General features: G+C 35.4%; 1 protein-coding gene across 1 annotated transcript in view; it reads right to left on the reverse strand.

The window, feature by feature from the left end:
- Positions 1-19,988, reverse strand: part of Kat60 (katanin p60) — a 90,142-nt gene that overhangs the window by 34,868 nt on the left and 35,286 nt on the right. The window contains exons 5-7 of the mRNA XM_089089945.1: positions 17,815-18,007; positions 12,055-12,151; positions 8,652-8,773 (exon numbers count right to left, since the gene is read on the reverse strand). Of these exons, the coding sequence (XP_088946071.1) occupies positions 8,652-8,773; positions 12,055-12,151; positions 17,815-18,007 (412 nt within the window). The remainder of the gene's footprint in view (positions 1-8,651; positions 8,774-12,054; positions 12,152-17,814; positions 18,008-19,988) is intronic.

The raw sequence follows: 19,988 nt of genomic DNA on the forward strand, positions 1-19,988 counted from the left end.
CAAATAAACAGGCACTCATGATTCTTCTTCTGACAAAAAATACATAAGTCCACTTTTTTGCAGAAGGGAGCTTGAACATCCTATAGAAGAGTTTTCGGATGCGTTTAATCTGATGGTATGATTTTCATTAAGGTTCTATGATGTTTAGGGGGTTTTTTTCGTTTTTTTGGAAAATAAGGCAAATTTTCTCGGGCGCTTAACTTTTGAGGGGTAGGACTAAACTTGAAGAAACTTATATTTTTGAAATCAGCACAAGAATCCGATTCTTTTGATGTATCTATTGGTAAAAAATCCATTTTTAATAGTTTCGGTTATTATTGAGCTTGGTCCGTCCTCACTTACAATTACCAGGTTACCCGTTAGCACAAATTGTTTGATTCCACCTCGTCTCCACTACCTTTGCATTTCCAGTTATCCGGCACTTTTATACTCTTAGTAATGGCATAAGTGTATGCAAGCTTACGTGCTTCTAGGGGAGTAAAGTCGAAATGCACATCATTGTCAAGTAATTTCTTAGTCCTTTTACTTGTTGCTCTGTAAATATTTATCATATGTTGTAACAGGGTCTAAAGAAACTCAGGTCTAGACTTTGTAGAGGGATATTCAGCTTCTCAAATTTTTTCATGTAGTCTTGCAGCACTCCTCTAGGGACACCCATGGTACTTCCCGAGAATCCGACTGACTTTTTGTCGACTAAGACAGAAAAAACTCTTGTTTTCTTTTCTTCTGGATCCCAGCTGCCTTTCTTTCTTTTCTCTTATTTTACTTTTAAGCATTTTATCTTGAATGAAATTTAACAGGAAAAATAGAATTTCAGGTCACTTACTCGTCTGACAGGGTTAAGCAACGCCAGAATTAATCAATTTTTCGGTTTTGAGCTTGCCTCCAACCTTAAAATTTGCTGTTTAAACAGCTTTTAAAAACATAGCCCAGTTTCAGATACCTTGGTGCCGCATGCTGAACCTACCCCGGGTGTTGTGCCCAAAGATGGTAATCAACTATCCCACGGGATGATAAAATGCTAACAACAAACCAGTGAAGATCGTACGACTTGAAATCTGCCAAAAGACAGGCAAATAATAAAAGAATACAACGTGAGTTTATGGCTTTTCTAGTATTCGTAATTAAGCGTAGGCCTTCAGACAAAAATGAACAAAATTTCAGATTTATTCACCATAAAACGTGATTCGATCTGATATTTTTGGTAAAAGCATTAATCAAGGCCAGGCATTTTATAAAGATACATTGCCATCTCTCAGAGCTTTTATAATCCACCAGAAGTTCCAATAGGTTTTTGTATTTACATTATTTGCTTTGGCTAAACATGGGCCGTGCTGATCGTAGGCCGGTTTCCCCTATACTAGCTTTGATATTTAATATTGCCCAACTTTAAACCTTTGAATTGAATTCTTAGAACAAGAAGCTGTTATCTAATCGTAATGTGACTTGTGTTAAATCGCTTTTTGTATTTTCTTTTATGTTTTCTGGAAATTTGAAGTAGAATATTGGGTGTAATATATTATAGTATTCTGGGAAAAGTAGAATATGGAAAATAGTAAAGGCCGAGTTTTAGCGATATATAGAATGACAAGTTTCTAAAGACCTATGTTCAAAGGACCTTGGGAAGCATTTATAAGCCCCCACCCTCATAGAATCGGCTGCCTTCCCCTAGACAAGATGCTGCCTACGCCCATGCACACGGTATCAAATAATAGGACCCACGTACATGCTAATGGTTAGTTCACTTTCGAAAAGCTTGTACATCACAGGGTGAAAGTGTGTCACGCAGGTCAAAATTAGGGGCGGAATGGTAGAAGTGTGTCATTCAGGATACAAAGAGGTGCAAAACGGCGAAAGTGTGCTATCCTTTACGAAAGTTTGCTGCGCAAGGTAGAAGCGTGTGCACGTGACGCAAAGAAGAGCACCGGGGGCGGAGAGTGCGCTCTTGTGGTAGGAAGAAGCCCCCAAGCTGCAGACAAGTTTTTATGAACTTATTTTGGGATCGCTTAACCAATGAAGGTTGCTTATAGCAGCAGTACGTGAAAATTGTCTGACTTGTTTTTAGTAAGAAATTAGACATTTGATTTAGCCATAAATCAGTGCGAATAGTATGTGATAATAGAAACAATAATAATAATTCATTTTTGACCCACTAACACTACAGAAAAAAAAGTGGAGTAACAAAAGAAAATAAAAGGAAAAGATATACAAAACAAACATATGCAAAACAATATCAAATATAAAAAAAAAACAATGCAAATCAGAATCGCACGAGAGGATGAAAATGACCCAATAATAACAATAATAATAATTTATTTCTAACCCACTCATACGGTGGTAAACAAACGCATACAAAGTAATATGAAATAAAAAAAAAATCCTATGTCAATATTAATATAAAGAACAGCAAATGCAAATCAGAACAATCGCTCAAGAGGAATAAAAGGACCCAGCCGCCTGCAGGCCTATCATCTATATCGTCAATATATCAGTTGCATTAAACATTCGAATAATCTTACGGTTTCTATACCAACGAGGCAAATACAAAAGATATTTACAATCGCGGAAATACAAAACTCCAATATCCTGCATATCACTAGTATTAAAAAATGGGTGCAAACCTGCTAGAAAAAGAATGGAATGGTCACAATGTGTAGAATAAAGTTCAGCCAAGGCCTTACGAGAAAGTCAGCCACGATTTGGACAATTTTAGCATAACCTGCTTTAAGCTTATTCTTAATATTAGTAAGTGCACCAGCACGGATAGCTGAATCAGAAGAGCCGATACTAATCCCGAGCCAACGCAACGCAGGAACCAGCTTAACTGAAAATTAAATAAAAAAACAAGTTTTTTAAACTGAAAGTAAGAAGCGACATTAAAACTTAAAACGAACAGAAATTATTCCGTATATGAAAGGGCCTGTCCCCTCCTCAACGCCCCGCTCTTTATGCTAAAGTATTTTATTGTTTTAAAAATTAGAGTTTTGAGACAGAGTCAAACTTTAGCGTGAAGAGCGAGGCGTTGAGAAGGGGACAGCCCCTTTCATATATGGAATAATTTCTATTCATTTTAAGTTTTAATGTCGCTCCTTACTTTCAGTTTAAAAAACTTGTTTTTTTTTATTTAATTTCTGATCGTTTTTTATTTAATGCAGCTTTTATTTTGGCTCACTGTCATTGAATAAGTAAACTAAATTCGCATAAAAATTTTACTCTTCTTTTGCTAAATGGCTGTCTCTAAATTTGGTTCTGACGTAATTTACAAATTAACTTACGTAACGACTTTCTATATTCGTATATTTTTCCTCTGGCAAAAATACAAAGTTGCAGATTTTTGCAGATATGAGCTTGAAACCTGTGTAATAGGGTTTTCTAATACGCTGAATCTGACGGTGTGATTTTCATTAAAATTCTTTCACTTGTAGGGGATGTTTCCCCCCTCTTTAAAAAAACGGGTAAATTTTCTCAGGCTCTTAGCCTTTGATGAGTAATACTAAACTTAATAAAATTTATATATTTAGAATCAGCTTTATCAACACATTCTTTTGATACATTTATTGACATCAAAATTCCGTTTTTAAAAGTTTGGATTACTATTGAGCCGTATCGCTTGTTTTTTTTTTGTTTTTTTTTATTACGTATATGTTATTACGTATATGAGGGGGTTCTCCCCTTGGTCAAGACCACGCTCTTTACGTTAGAAGTTATAAAAACAAATTTAATTCACAAACCCCTGAATCACAAAGGCCGTTTAATTAGAATAGATAGCTCTTTTGAAAGCACTAAAAAAAACTGTAGCGTAAAGAGCGAGGTATTGACTTGGGGGAGAACCCCCTTATATACGCAACAATTTCTCTTCGTTTTAAGTTGTAATGTTGCTTATTACTTTCAGTTGAAAGGACTTGTTTGTTTTTTTTAATTTAATTTCTGATGATATTTCAAATAATGCTTGGATATCCGGCACCCCCTTCATAGAAATGTCCCTTACCCCAAAGAGACATCCTCCACGGAAAGATTCTCCCGAGTAACCCCCTGCTACAGCCCCCCCCCCCACCAGAAAAAAATCCTTCCTGAAAATGTCTGTATACTTCCCAATAACCAATACTATATGTGAACATTGGGCAAAGTTCATAACTTGCAGCCCTTCCCCTGGGAATTGTGGGGGATTAAGTCATCCTAAAAGACATATTTATTAGATTTTCGACTATGCTGAACAAAATGGCTATCTCAAAATTTTAGTTGGGTGACTCTGAGAAAAAAAATGAGCGTGGGAGGAGGCCTAGTTGCCCTCAATTTTTTTTGGTGACTTAAAAAGGGCACTAGAACTTTTAATTTCCGTTCCAATGAGCCCTCCTAAGATATTATAGGACCACTGGGTCAATATTATTACCCCTGGGGAAAAGAAAAAAAAAACAAATAAACACGCATCCGTGATCTTTCTTCTGGCAAAAAATAGGATAGGAGCTTGAAACCTCTACAGTAGGGTTCTCTGATACGCTGAATATGATAATGTGATTTTCATAAGGGTTCTATAACTTTTAAGGGGGCCTTTCCCTCTATTTTCGAAAATTAGGCACATTTTCTCAGGCTCGTAACTTCTGATGGGTAAGATTAACCTTGATGAGACTTGATGAAATCAGCATGAAAACCCGATTTTTTTATGTATCTATTGGTATAGAAATTCTGTTTTTTAGAGTTTCGGTTACCATTGAGCCGGGTCGCTCCTTACTTACAGTTCGTTACCACGAACTGTTTGATGAACTACAACTCAAATCACTACTTGGATTTTTAGCATTAAAAACTAAATATTCATATTTTTCAGCATTAAGCAAGAGGTCAATTTTTTCAAAAAGTTTAGAAACAAACTGGGTAGACTTAGCTAGGGTGAATTTTGGCCGGCTAATAAGTAAAGATCATCTGCATAAGTAATATAAGATAAATTAGTTAGGCCCGTAAAGCACGACGAAAAAATAGGAGAAAGCACAGGGTATAAACAAGCATTAAAAAGGCATGGTGACAACCCCCCCCCCCCCGCCTAAGTCCAGACCGAATAGGAATATTACCAAAAAAGATCTCTCCTGACCGAATTCACTCCAAGCTGGGTAAGAGAATACCATAGTTGGCTGTGACAAACTGAGTCAAAAGCTTTTGAAATATCTAAAGCACATAAATGCACTTCAGATCCATCTCATTGGATGAACTTGGCGAACTAGGCTCCAACTCTTAATTTTTTTATAGAAACGAATAAAGCTTTTCCGTTTTCACTTACTAAGTTATTGAAAACGGGATAATAATGTAAACTAGTGAAGCAAAGGAACATTAAAGAATGAAGAATTGGAAGCTGAATAGATACTTACATGTGGTAGTATGCAATTGAAATAATAATAGTGAAGAAAAAAAAATAGGCACACGCACAGTTGAACACTGGTTTTTAACCCTCAAGTCTAAAGGCATTCACAACAAGGAATTGCATATTTATTACTTTAATGATTTTTAACGGTCTTCACCCCTCTCCCCTACATTTTTAACAACTGCATATATTTAGTAGCTTCTAAGAATCATACTCATCATATTTTTCAATTTCCTATCCTTTGAGCTAAATGCTATTAATTTAATTCTTGGAATGGTTTAATTCATTAATTATTTGAATTTAATTCAATTCTTCATTTAATTCTCATATTGAAGTCTGCTTTAATTTTCAAATTAGTTTTTTTTAGTTCTGATTTAATTTAATTATATTCCTTAATTTAATTCTATAATTGTTAAATTCTTGATGAGATATTTTATGCACCGGTCACCAGCGGTCACAAGTTTTCTTAAAGACAAACCGCATTACTCCGAAACCGATAACTAAAAAGTATCTAAGACCCTATAACCAGGGGCGTCGTTTGGGAGGGGTAAGGAGGGGGCAGTTGCCCCCCCCCCCGTAATGCACAGAAGAGATTATTATATAGCCCATGCTCCTTGAATATCCAAAAGTAGACCCCTCTCCCCCCCCCCCCAATGCAAATGTTGTAGATTCACCCCTGCCAATAACTTCAGAAACGGTGGTAAAGAGCACAAAGGAAAGAATGCTAACGAATGGTTTAAGCATTAAATTTAATAGAGGGTGATAAGCTTAAATGTCCTGAATCAGGTTGAAGCGAGGGTGGGGGGGGGGACAATTCCTAATCTGTTGGAATTGATTGCAATTCGTGCCCATACACAAAAATTAACAGAGCTGAAAAGAAGACTGGAAAACTGGCAGATGATGCAGAAGAAATAAGGTGACTAGAATAGAGAAGACACCACTGATATGGGTAATGTCAGCCCATTTCAGGGATTATTAAATTTTTGCCAGATTCCGGAGTTAGTCACAGAGATGACAAGTCATAAAGGGGGGAAGTCACCTTGAATGTAGTAAATCAACTTTGACTGACAGTGAACTAGACCAACAAAAAAGCACTGTCTACGGTTAATACCCCGTCAACTGATTTATCAGCTTCTTTCAGCATGTTTGGGCAAATTGAGAAGGACTGAAAATCGAGTCAGCCTTGTTCCAACACGATTTTAGAAACGGTAAGACCTGGATGAAAATGATCAAAAGCACGAAAATATGCTCGAAGTCTCCCATTAACTTAAAATATGCTTTGCTACTAGTATGAAAAGGGTTAAAGCAGGCAGACATTCACTCCTGCATTAGCTTAACACAAAAGAATCCTTGCGAGACAAAGCGAATTGAGACAATTGTCCATTAAACTATTGACGACCAGCGTCTCGAAATGTTACCTGTAGGATGTGAAGTCAACCCAGCTGCCGACTATTATATGGGATGTTTCAAGGGCAAACACAAAAATATGACGAATAAATCACCTTGTGCAGGGCGGATTGAACGTCAAGAGTTTTCAGCTTTAAAAGAAGAATTTACCGAACCAGCTTTTCAGCAATTACCAGCAATTTACCGAACAAACAAATTTTGTATCTAAGACTATTCTAGAGTTTATGCAGGTACTGTCACTGAGGATAATTTACAATAGAACTTCAGAAAATTCTAGTAATACCTGGGATCATTCCTGTAGACCCCCAGCCCCCGCCCTATACCAGGAAGATGTTGGTATGATCTTATGATCAACAATGTTTCAATAATCCTTGCTTTATAATTGACTCCAGGCCGGCATCCATGGGGGGAGGGAGGTACCGGGTTTGAACCCCAGCCCCACTCCCCGAGAAAATTTCGACTCGTAAAAAATTAACAAAAATTCATATAATCAAATTTTTGATACGTTTTTTTTGTACCCCCCCCCCTCCCCCCCAAAAAACTGAATACGGCCTGGCTAGTCAGGTAAGATAATAAAAATAACAACAGGCAACTTTGTGGAAACGATTTTTATTGATTTATTGTTTTTCGAAGGGGGAATGGGCTATACTCTAGCGTGTTACACAGCTTTTTCGATTTCTTGTATTTCTGGCTATAATTGGAAAAGCCTAGAATAGAAGAGTCGACTTGGGAAATTGGAAAAGTGCCTAGGGTTTTTCATTGCAAGACTTAAAACTAGATACACTTTTTGCTAATGTAAAAAGCTTCTATTTTGAGAAAAAATAATACCCACTTTAATCTCTCTTAAGTTACAACCAATTCATATGGTTAAGAAAAATACATTTACCCATGCATAATTATCAAGACTAGTCTTACATGACCAGTATTGCTAGCCCTGTGGATCCTGAAAAAATGACAGTCACTGATTAAAAAAAAGCATAAAGATCCTACAGAGCCATTGATGGCGCATAGTATGTCGAAGATTGTTTGTTTCAAGGGAGAGGGGGGCACGTAGCAAGCCTATATCTCAAACTTGATGCAACTGGGATCAACCTCCAGGCTCCATATTGCCAAGCAGAGATCAATCCACTGCGTTACCACAAATATCTCGCCTTGTAATCAAAACCCTGATATCATGGTTTGTTGTATGTTCACATTGCCCCCCAGTAAGTTCATACAGTTTTTATAATAATTTACCTGTTCTTCCATTTTTTGCAATGGAGGTCTTACTCCTTTTTAAGGAGGTCTTACTCCTCTGTTACAAGTCTTATTCCTGAGTGGCAGCACACAGACGCAGCGCATCACTTCAGAGAGGCCTAGAAGCTACTCACTGGCACCCTGTGCACCTCTGGAGGAGCAAAAGTTAAGGTAAGGTCCTTACTCCTCTGTAAGGACTTGACCAAAAGTGTTTGCATCTGATCGTCGGCCTAAATCCCTTGTTTTCTTTACATCCCCTCCCCAATAAGGTATCCACTTCCTTTAAACCTTTTTTGTGGACTCTTCCAACCCCATTTCAGCTTGTCTTGCTTTTCACTCGACCTGCTAAGTTGTTGGCAACCTCTCATCGTTCATCTTCAAAACGCAACCCCTCTTTCTTAACTTTTCATGTTTGATAATCCTGTTGCTCAATCAAGTACAAAAAACTATCCTTAGGTTATTATTTGACTAACATAACTTTATTTTGACATTAGTCAACTATGAATAGTTATTAACCAGCTCTCAACTGGCTTCCCGCTATTTCTTAAAAGTGCTGAGCACTTTTTAAAACATGGCCCGAGATCTATCCAGAGCTCCAGCACAATTCCAAAAATTCTGTCTGTGAATTTTCTAAAACAAATTAAAAATCAAAGCTTGCCTTGAAGAAATCTGGAATAACCATTGGCAAGACCACAGCCTCTTCTAAGAGTCTTTTAGCTTGTAACAGATCAGCAATGTCATCCCACTTCACATTTGGATCACTTTGAACTATATCTCGCTCTGTAAAAAATAAATAAATAAACATTTTTACTGCTCCGAAATAAACAAAAAAGGTAGCAAATACCATAATGCCACGCATAGGTGAAAGGATACGGGATAAATGCCCCCCTCCTATAACGTTCTGACTTTTAACCAGGGACGTCAATTGTGGAGCGGGGGAGCCCAGGGTCATTCTAAAAATAAATTTTGCCCCTCTCCCTCTTTTATTTTTAAAAATTAACACCACTGCTTATTGTCTTTTCTTAGCTAAGATACGAAAAGTTTTTGTTTACCAATGAAAACCGGAAACTTTATTGATATCAAAAATTAGTAACGTAGTAAGTAGCCTATATCGTGGCTATCACGCCTCTTATAATTGCTAATCATAATTACCAAAAAATGTTTGCCAAGCTCTTGCCAAAGCAAAGATCAGTGGGGCAATGTAGATAAGGAGAATTGAATACACATCGCCCTACTGATCGTCCCTTTGAGAGCAGCTTAACAACGATTTTTGTCAGCATTCCAGGAGTTTGAAAATGTCATATAGAACCTTTAGGTGTGACAGCGACGAAATAACGATTCCCAAATACGGGATTTACACAAAATAAAAGGCATTTGTAATTTTTCGCTTTTTTTTCATCCCACTTTATTTATTTTGTTACTAAATCAATTATGTAATATAACTGACTCATTTAACAAAAAATTGATAATATAAACATGCTAAAGAATATATAGGCTGGTACAAACACACGTAGGAATTCCTTTCAACAGGAATGTGGGGGGGGGTATCAAGTCGTCAAAAGAGGCAACACCTTATATACATTATACAAAATGTGCCCGTGCCTGGTATCAAAACAAGTTTTGATCAATTCAACGTAGTAGCATTGACCTAGTAAAGAGCAATACGTCTTACAACTTTTTGTTAAGACCTCCCCACTCACCCCTGGGCTCATCAAATAGAACGGACAGTCGTAGAAAGTTGACGGAGTGCACTTTCGATCGCAAATTCTGGTTTTAGCATGCGTGTTTCCTAAAGGCTAAAAGGCTAAAATGGTGCCCAACTAATATCCTTTGCGCTCCCGGGCCCCCGCCGCCCCCCCCCCTCCCCCCAAGTGACAGGTAACATCCACAAGTGACATCGAAACGAAAGTTGGAGACAGCCATTTTAATCAGAACCTTGGAAAGGCCAAAAAACGTGCCTCCGAGGTGTAAAAGGTTGCATGTGTGTATTTCATACCTTTTGTTTGAATGAGCCGTTTCAATCTGGTGAGCATTGTGGGTGTGGCAGTACATCCTATCTAAATTACATGTTTTTGATAAGCATTTTTTTCCAAAAGTTATTTTTTTATTATAGAATTAATTGAAAACACCCTTGCAACTACTTCTCCACTCGGCAACGTTAGCATTTTCCCATCTATCTGTTTAATGTCTTATTCCAACTTTATCTTTCACCGAAAATTATCAATGCACCACTTTATAAGAAAATACACAAATAAATAAGATAAAAAAAAGTAATTTTCTTTTAAATATATTATTAAATAATTGACATGCTACTAATAAAAACCACAACAAAAAAACTGCCGCTCTTCCCATCCCAGGAAGTTCTCCCCCAAACAGAAACCTGTGCCAACCAGTGGCACAATTAAAGCACTTATCTGTCCAGTTCCACAAGTACACCAAGGAAAAAAAAACACGAAGCAACATACAAAAAAACGGGTAAATGAAAATATTTCGAACGAAACGTTCAATCCAGACAAGGCTGTAAACTGAGACGTTTTTCACCAATAAAAAAAAAGGTGCAACATATCATATCTTTGCACAAGTAAATACACTTTAAATCATACACAAAATAGAGTCAAGGATTCTCCAGCTTATGGTTTTTTACACTACGCCGTAGGACCTTTCACAACAGCCTATCTTAAGACTTTACTGTACTTTAAATAATCTTACGGAGCAAATTTTGTCCGCAACGTAGGGAGTACTAAGTAGACTCTAGTTCTGCTTAGAATTTACATTATGTCAATTTATGTTACGTAATGGGAAAGTCCATAAGTCAATAGAAAAAGTCCATCAGTCAATAGCCAAAAGTCCATAGCAGCAACAAAATGAAATATCTGGATGAGCAAAATTAGTAAAAATACTTAATTAGCAAAAACTAATGAATTAGTAAAAATTGTAAAAATTAATTAAATACTTTAGCAAAATCAGTAAAGTAATTTATTAAAAAAATTAATTAAATAATTAATTTATTTAAAAAATAATACAATCAATTTTATTAAAATATTAATAAAAATTAATTAGTAAAAATTAATAAAATACTTAATTAATAAAAATTGTAAAAATACTAATTTAAACCTACAAAAAGTAAGTTTCAGATTCAAATCCCTACCCAAAAATTACGCAAAAAAAACCTTATTTGGTAGTTTGTGTATGGTAATTTCGCTGTATGGTAACTATCAGCTTTTAACAAGATGGTAAGTACACAATCACAAGATAAAAGACATGGAAAAGACTTCAAAATGGGTCGAAAAAAAAAGACTTATAAATTCCCTTCTGTAGCAAGGAAAATTTTTTTTATTATACCTGTAGCATTAAAATTCGGTACAATTTTTTTATTTTTATATCGCGGTGGCTAAAATTGGCATACTAACAATGACCTGAAAAAAACGATCTAAATAGGTCACAACTTTGGGAAAATTGGAAATATATATCGAACTGGATCTACGGAAAGATATCAACACAGGGGATAGTTCTATGGTTCCTAGAATTCCAGATTCAAATCCCTCTCCAAAAATGTTAAAAATGACGTGCAAACAAACCTTATTTGGTATTTTGTGTATGGCAATTTGGTAATTATCCGCTGTTGGTGATTTGGTAATTTACTCTCTTATTTGAGACCGACTTACTAAATTAGAAAGCGACCAACTACGTGCGTAGAATCTTACTTTTTGTCTTTGATTTTTGTCAGGAAGCTTCTGAATCTTTTAGGAATTTTATCATCCTATTCATTTTACTGACCTTAAAATTATCTTTCTAAATTAGGTAGAGAACAGCCAATTTAACAAAAAATGTTAAAAACTACGCAAAAATATACCTTATTAGGGAATTTGTGTATGACCAAACCTGAAAATTTCACTTCCCCATTCCCTCAAATCCGCCAATTGACTTAATGGCTGGTTATGGCATGTTATTGGCATGTTATTCAGAATTTGTTACTAGAGTATAGCAGCTTTTAAACCATCCTGTATACTATGTTTCATACAACTCACCTCACAAACTCACCAATTAAACTTACAACTCACCAATTAAATCGACTAATTCTCTGTCGTAACCTGATGGATCAAACTTTTTCTCTCCAGAGTCACTGTTTTCCTCCTCCATTTTTTCGTCCTTTTGTATCTAAAAGAAAAAATCAAGGCGGGTAAGCTCCAAATATTATGAAGGGTAAATAAAACATTCAACCAATATAATCTAACATGTGACTTCAGAGAAGCTTCAGTGGATTTCTAGAAACTTGAGAGTTTCTAGGGGGGGGGGGGTACTAATTTTCGACTCAGTTTTTGACTAATTTAATTACTTTTTACTAAGGTTTTACTACTTTTCGATTAATTTTCGACTCGGTCAAAAATTTCGGGGGGGGGGGTTCAAACCGGGTTTAGATAATTTTAGACTGGCAGGACATCAACTAAGAACTTAGAGCATCACCAAAAAAAAATGCAATATCCTAGTAACAAAATTCACTTCATTCAGGGACTTGATTTCTTTTTGAAACTTTCGAAAGATTAGAAAGGGAGCAACTTGGTAATTAGCATATTGCCAGTTTTTCTTTCAGTTGTGGCTTGGAGGTTGTGAGACAGAGTCAAACTAAAGTTAAGAGCGGAAAGGCGTAAAGAGCGAGGCGTTCAGGAGGGGACAGCCCCTTTCATATACGGAATAATTTCTGTTCGTTTTGAGTTTTAATGTCGCTCCTTACTTTCAGTTTAAAAAAACTTGTTTTTTTATTTAATTTCTGATCGTTTTTTAGTTAATGCAGCTTTTATTTTGGCTCACCGTCATTGAATAAGTAAACAAAATTTGCATAAAAATTTTACTTTTCTTTTTCTAAATGGATGTCTTTACAAATTAACTTACGTAACTAACTTCTATATTCGTATATTTTTCTTCTGGCAAAAAATACAAAGTTGCAGATTTTTGCAGATATGAACTTGAAACCTATGTAATAGGGTTTTCTGATACGCTGAATCTGACGGTGTGATTTTCATTAAAATTCTTTCACTTGTAGGGGATGTTTCCCCCCTCTTTAAAAAATCGGGTAAATTTTCTCAGTCTCGTAGCTTTTGATGAGTAATGCTAAACTTAATAAAATTTATATATTTAGAATCAGAATTATAAACAAATTCTTTTGATACATTTATTGACATCAAAATTCCGTTTTTAAAAGTTTCGATTACTATTGAGCCGTATCGCTTGTTTTTTTTTTGTTTTTTTTTTATTACGTATATGTTATTACGTATATGAGGGGGTTCTCCACTTAGTCAATACCACGCTCTTTACGTTAAAAGTTAAAAAAAAATTTTGATTCCCAAACCCCTGACTCACAAAGGCCATTTAATTAGAATAGATAGCTCTTTTGAAAGCACTAAAAAAACTGTAGCGTAAAGAGCGAGGTATTGACTTAGGGGAGAACCGCTTCACATACGTTATAATTTTTGTTCGTTTTAATTTCTAATGTTGCTTCTTACTTTCAGTTGAAAAAACTTGTTTTTTTTAATTTAATTTCTGATCGTTTTTTAAATTATGCTTGGAAATCCGGCGCCCCCTTCATCGAATGGTCCCTTAACCCAAAGAAACATCCTCCCCGGAACGATTCTCTAGATTAACCCCCTCCTCTATCCCCCCCCCCCCTCCAGAAAAAAATCCTTCCTGAAAATGTCTGTATAAAAATAGCGACGAAGACCACACTGCCTTTCCATAACAAACAACAAAAGTACGAAGAACAATAGGGAAATATTTTTGCAAGACAGTGGAAAACAAGACAAAAAAGATTTCCCTATTGTTCTTCGTACTTTTGTTGTTTGTTATGGAAAGGCAGTGTGGTCTTCGTCGCTATTTTCGCCTCGCTTATGGGGAGCAATTGACCAATGATATCTTTTATTTTATTAATTTAGGAAAAAAAAAACACGCTAATATCATTAACCAGCAAAAATTTTTGGAATTTCGCATAATTAAAAATCTTATTCCCCATTCTTTAAGGTTCAGATCACACTTAAATACCCGGAAAGAAAAGCAATTTGCTCACACACTACAATTAAAAACATTAACAAATATCATTAAACACAAAAAACAAAAAAGATATACTATTTCCTCTGAAAGAAAATCCTTAGAAAATTTTTTATTTGAAAATTTGTCCTCTGTTTATTTTAGTCAGGTTGCTAGATTGGAAAGAAATTTGTTTAGTCATGATTTCCGCTTTATCTCCACTGTCTTGCAAAAATATTTTCCTATTGTTCTTCGTACTTTTGTTATTTGTAATGTCTGTATACTTCCCAATAACCAAAAAATAATGCTGGCAAGTCCGGCGCCCCCTTCATGGCAATTTCCCTTCCCCCATTTAAACTTCCTTCATGGACAGATCCTCCAACATAACCCCCGACCCACCCTTCCCTCCCACTACCAGAAAAAAAACCTCCTGAAAATTTCTGTATACTTCCCAATAACCAATACTATATGTTAACATTGGGTAAAGTTCATAACTCTTACCCCTCCCCCTGGGGACTTCGGGGGATTAAGTAATCCTAAAAAACATATTTATTTTATTTCGACCATGCTGAACAAAATTACTATCTCAAAATTTTGAACGGGTGATTTTGGGAAAAAAATGAGCTTGGGAGGAGGCCAAGTTGCCCTCCAATTTTTGGGTCCCTTAAAAATGGCACTAGAACTTCTAATTTCCGTTCCAATGACCCTTCTCACAATATTCTAGTACCATTGAGTCGATACGATCACCCCTGAAAAAAAAAAAAAATAAAAAAAAAATAAACACGCATCCGTGATCTTTCTTCTGGCAAAAAATGCAAAATTCCACATTTTTGTAGATAGAAGCTTAAAAACCTCTACAGTAGGGTTCTCTGATACGCTGAATATGATGGTGTGATTTTCATTAAGTTTCTATAACTTTTAGGGGGTCTTTCCCCCTTTTTTTGAAAATCAGCCAAATTTTCCCAGGCGCGTAACTTTTGATGGGTAGCACTAAACTTGATGAAAGTTATATATTTGAATTCAGAATTGAAATATGATTATTTTGATATATCAATTAGAATTAAAAACCCGTTTTCTAGAGTTTCGGTTACTATTGAGCCAGGTCGCTCCTTACTTAAATTTCGTTACCACGAACTGTTTGATTAATTAAAAAAAAACTTTTTCCATAAAGCATGTTTTTCAAAGAAAAGTGAAGAGCTCCATTAAGGCAAGAATGAGCAAAAATAAAGCCAAATATTCTTCCAAGTGTAAAACTACCACAAATTACTATCAGTAAATAAATGAAACTCAAAACGAACAGAAATTGAAATGAATAGCCGAGTCAAACTCAAAACGAGCAAAAATGAACTAATTTTGAAATTGTCTTTCTAAATCAGAAAGAGAGCAACTAAGTGGAAGTAGCTTGCCTTTTTTTCTTTTGTCTCTTACCGTGAAGTCAAAAGAAATTGCATGACTGCTTTTATATTTTCGTGCTCACTTTGCTAATATCTTATTTTGAAATTGTCTTTCTAAATCAGAAAGAGAGCAAGTAACTGGAAGTAGCTTGCCTTTTTTCTTTTGTTTTTTACCCTGAAAAAAAAAGTAGGACTTATTTTATCTTTTCATTTTCTATTTGCTAAAGTCTAATTTTGTAACCCTGAAATAAAAAAAAAGTAGGACTTATTTTATTTTTTCATTTTCTATTTTCTAAAGTCTAATTTTGAAGTCGTCTTTCTAAATCAGAAAGAGAGGAACTAAGTGGAAGTAGCTTGTCTTTTTTTTCTTTTGTCTCTTACCGTGAAGTCAAAAGAAATTGCATGACTGCTTTTACATTTTCGTGCTCACTTTGCTAATATCTTATTTTGAAATTGTCTTTTTAAATTAGAAAGAGAGCAACTAAGGACGCAAAATATTGCCTTTTTTTCTTGTTTTTGCGCAAAATCTCTAAATCTTTCAGGATTTCCCTTCTATCATCCTACTCACTTTACTAACCTTAGAATTATCTTTCTATTCTAGAAAGAGAGCAACGAAGTAGCAGTATATTGGCTTTTTTCTTTTCGTTTTTACCCTGAAGTTAAAAGAAAACTGTAGGACCTATTTTATATCTCCGTGGTCACTTTGCTTCTTTCTTATTTTGAAATTGTTTTTTTAAATTAGAAAGAGAGCAACTAAGTACGCAAAATATTCCCTTTTGTTTCTTGTTTTTGCGCAAAATCTCTGAATCTTCCAGGACTTTCCTTCTATCATCCTACTCACTTTACTAACCTTAGAATTATCTTTCTAATCTAGAAAGAGAGCAACTAAGTAGCAGTACATTGGTTTTTTTTTCTTTTCGTTTTTACCCTGAAGTTAAAAGAAAATTGTAGGACCTATTTTATATCACCGTGGTCACTTTGCTACTTTCTTATTTTGACATTGTTTTTTTAAATTAGAAAGAGAGCAACTAAGTACGCAAAATATTCCGTTTTGTTTCTTTGTTTTGGCCCAAAATTTCTTAATCTTTCGGGACTTCAATTCTATCATCCTACACACTTTACTAACATTGAATTATCTTTTTTATTTGGAAAGAGAGCAACTAAGTAGCTGTAGATTGGTTTTTTTTTTTTTTTTTAAATTGAAATAAAAAAAAACTGTAGGAATTATTTTATATCTCCGTGGTCACTTTGCTTCTCTCTAATTTTGAAACTGTCTCTCTCTTAATAACACTGTAATTTCTCTCTTATTTGAAACTGTCTTTCTAAATTAGAAAGCGAGCACTTAGGTACACAAAATCCTTCTTTTTGTCTTTGATTTTTGCCCAGAAGTTTATGAACCTTATAGGACTTTAGGACTAACGTGGACTTTTAGGACTAACGAAGAACTATTGGACTTTCAGACCTAACGTGGCCGTAAGAGGAGTTAAGAACTTCTCTTACGCCCACTTTATGTTAACGAAGATTCCATATTCTTCAGTTTACTTTTCTCTTTATGTCAAACTGTTAAAACCCTTCCTTTAAATTTTGATTACACCCAGCCTGATTAAAAAGGAAAAAAAAGAAAAAAAGGAAAAAAAAAACTTACACTCGGTCTTTTCCTGTCTGCACTTCAGACGAGGATCCACCAGAAGAAAAATCTGCCTACTTTGAGACAACAAGTACCCATCTGAAAACAAGAATCTGCCCATTTTCAGAATATTTCAGGTTGGATTGAAAGAACATTCATTTTTTTGAATAAATTCAAACAAATTGGAATTAAACTCAATTTAAGCGTGTTTACAATTCAACTCCTAATAAATCCAGGTCTTGGATTCTTATTTCTGAAAATAGATATATTCTTGTTTCAGAAAAGAAACCAGCTTTCGCTTTCGGCTAAAGCAAGCATACTTTTAAAAAAGTAACTTTAGCCTATCGTGCTTTTTCGTTTCTCTTTATGGTTCCTTTCCGTCTATAGCCAGCTGGAGCTTTTCTTCAAACACAACTACTAGCACGTTTGCCCATTCTTGCTCGTTGCTTCGAATTGGCCTTACCTTTTTTAGCTCTATATGTTTGTTAGCCGTTGAGCTTAATAGTCTGTCTTTTCAACTATTGCCCCTATCTAGTTTATTCTATCTTATCGTCCTTTTTCGCTTCTCTTTTTGATCTTTATCCATCTGCACTTGTAACACTTGAGCTTTATTTTTGATAAAGCGTTGGCGTTTTCTCTAGACTATGACCAGCGGCTGGTTAAGCGTCTTCCATTGGATTCTATCAAATTAGCCCTACCTCATTTTTGTAAGCTGTCTAGTTTTTTAGTGTGTCTTTTCAGTTATTCGTTTTGTCTCTTTCAACTAGCCCCATCTTCCTTACCTTGTCGTCTTTTTTCACTTCTCTTTTCGGTCCTTTTCCATCTGCACTGGGGACAGATGGTTTCTTTTCTGAAGGTGTTGGAGCTTTTCTTGAACTACTGCTACTAGCGGATTTAGCCCCTCTTGTCGGTGGCTTTGAACTAGCCCCACCTCTTTTAGCAGGGCGTCCAGGAGGACGTGGAGGAGGACCTGATCTGAAAGAAAGAATTGGAAACCCACATAAAACTCTGAGGATTTATGGCACTCAAGGAGTAGTGTCCATTAAAATCAATATAGCCCCGTCTCAGGTGGCTTTGCTCTGCGATTTTTTTTTGTTTTTGTTTGTTTGTTTTTTTGACAGCCAGCCAAAATGTCACAGTCACAGTGAGGTCAAACTAACAAGGCAAATAAAGCTGCTACCAAGGAAATAATCATCCCTACAAAAGTCTTAAAAGATGGAGCTGTATAAAGCATATTGTCTGACCCCATCTTCGGTTGGTAAAATCCCCATTACTCGAACAGTACCTAATATAGGAAATATACTTTAATTAGAGTGCATCTTTCGTGAACATGAACAATTTAAAACACTAATAAGAAACTAGCTTTGAACATAATATAGATAGTTTTAGACAAAGGTCAGCTACTTGGGATTAGCTGACTGCAATCTTGGATACTCTTTTTTTCGACATTTAAGGCTAAAGCAAAGCTTACTCTTATGGCCTGGTTCATTTATATACAATTATTCTCATTCACAAGACAAGTCTGTCCATTATTGACTCTGTCTGTAACTTCCATGCTTGGTTCTAACTTTAAGATCCTTGTGTCCGAACTTGGGCTTAAGCTAAAAATATGCATTTATGATTAGGCTCCACTATTAACTAAAAGTAAATTTGAAATCAGTAGAATTGTATGCGACTACAAAATTCACATTTTCACGGATGTCGTAAAAAAAGATTTAAGGGAATTGAAACTTCTTCTGAGGGTTTAAACGGAGCGTTTAAACGGACTGAAATGGGGGAAGAGCGCGCATAACAGTGTTAGCTTCAGGCGGCTTGGTGCTGCTTTGAGTGGTTAGCAGCAATTGTAGTATACAAGACATATTTGGCGGTAAATAGAGAGAGCTTCTTAAGAAACTAAAGGAAGAATTAGTTGCGACAATTCAAAAAGCATTATTTAAAAAAAAGAGCAATCATAAAGGAGGGTTAAAAAAAAGTACTTTTCCAGTTTTTCAACTGTTATTGATCACCAGTTCCTTATGCAAGTAAGCCTTTTTGACACATAAAAGGGAAAATATATTTCATTCAAGAACTCTCGTTTCAAAAAATTCTTACAAATGACTAGAATAAATATAATACGTAAAAAAACGAAAAAGAAACTACCAAATATTTGAAAAATTAATAAGGTCCAACAAAGCAGATTGATCCAATCGATCCAGAGTTAAAGCATCGGGTTTATTGTTTTACTAATTGATTTGGTTAATTGATTAATTGATTTGGTTAATTGGTTAATGGATTCTAATCGATCGGAGTTTAAGGGGGCGGGCTGTAAATATTGTTCTTTTCACACAGCCCTTTTTGTCTTACAGCAGCCAAGATTTGTCAACTTTTTCAACATGAACAATAAGTCATATTGAATCAGGAAACAGATGTAATTGTTTGCTTTCAAATCTTAACTCAAAGGTGGTATATGAGCTTTAACCTGTTTGCTACCAATGGTTAAAACGTATCCTTCCTGTAATATGCCATTATAAAGCCCCCACAAAGATGCTGCTCTTATTAAATATTAGCTTTAATCTGTTTGCTATCAATGGTTAAAAAGTATCCTTTCTGTAATATGCCATTATAAAGCCCCCTCAAAGATGCTGCTCTTATTAAATGTTAGCTTTAATCTATTTGCTCCCAATGGTTAAAAAGTATCCTTCCTGTAATATGGCATTATAAATCCCCCTCAAAGATGTTCCTGTTATAAAATATAAACTTTAGCCTGTTTGCTACCAATGGTTAAAAAGTATCCTTCCTGTAATATGGCATTACAAAGCCCCCTCAAAGGTTTTCCTCTTATAAAATATGAGCTTTAACCTGTCTGCTACCCATGCTCTTAAAGTGTACTTCCTGTATTATGCCCTTATAAAGCCCCCCCCCCCCCCCATTTGTGCGATATAAGGATACATAAGCAAAAATGGAGTTTTAGAAATGT

The sequence above is a fragment of the Artemia sp. Qi Xiang Cuo genome, chromosome 5 (genome assembly GCF_049724085.1).
Source record: "Artemia sp. Qi Xiang Cuo chromosome 5, ASM4972408v1, whole genome shotgun sequence".
In the NCBI taxonomy this organism is placed as follows: Eukaryota; Metazoa; Arthropoda; class Branchiopoda; order Anostraca; family Artemiidae; genus Artemia; species Artemia sp. Qi Xiang Cuo.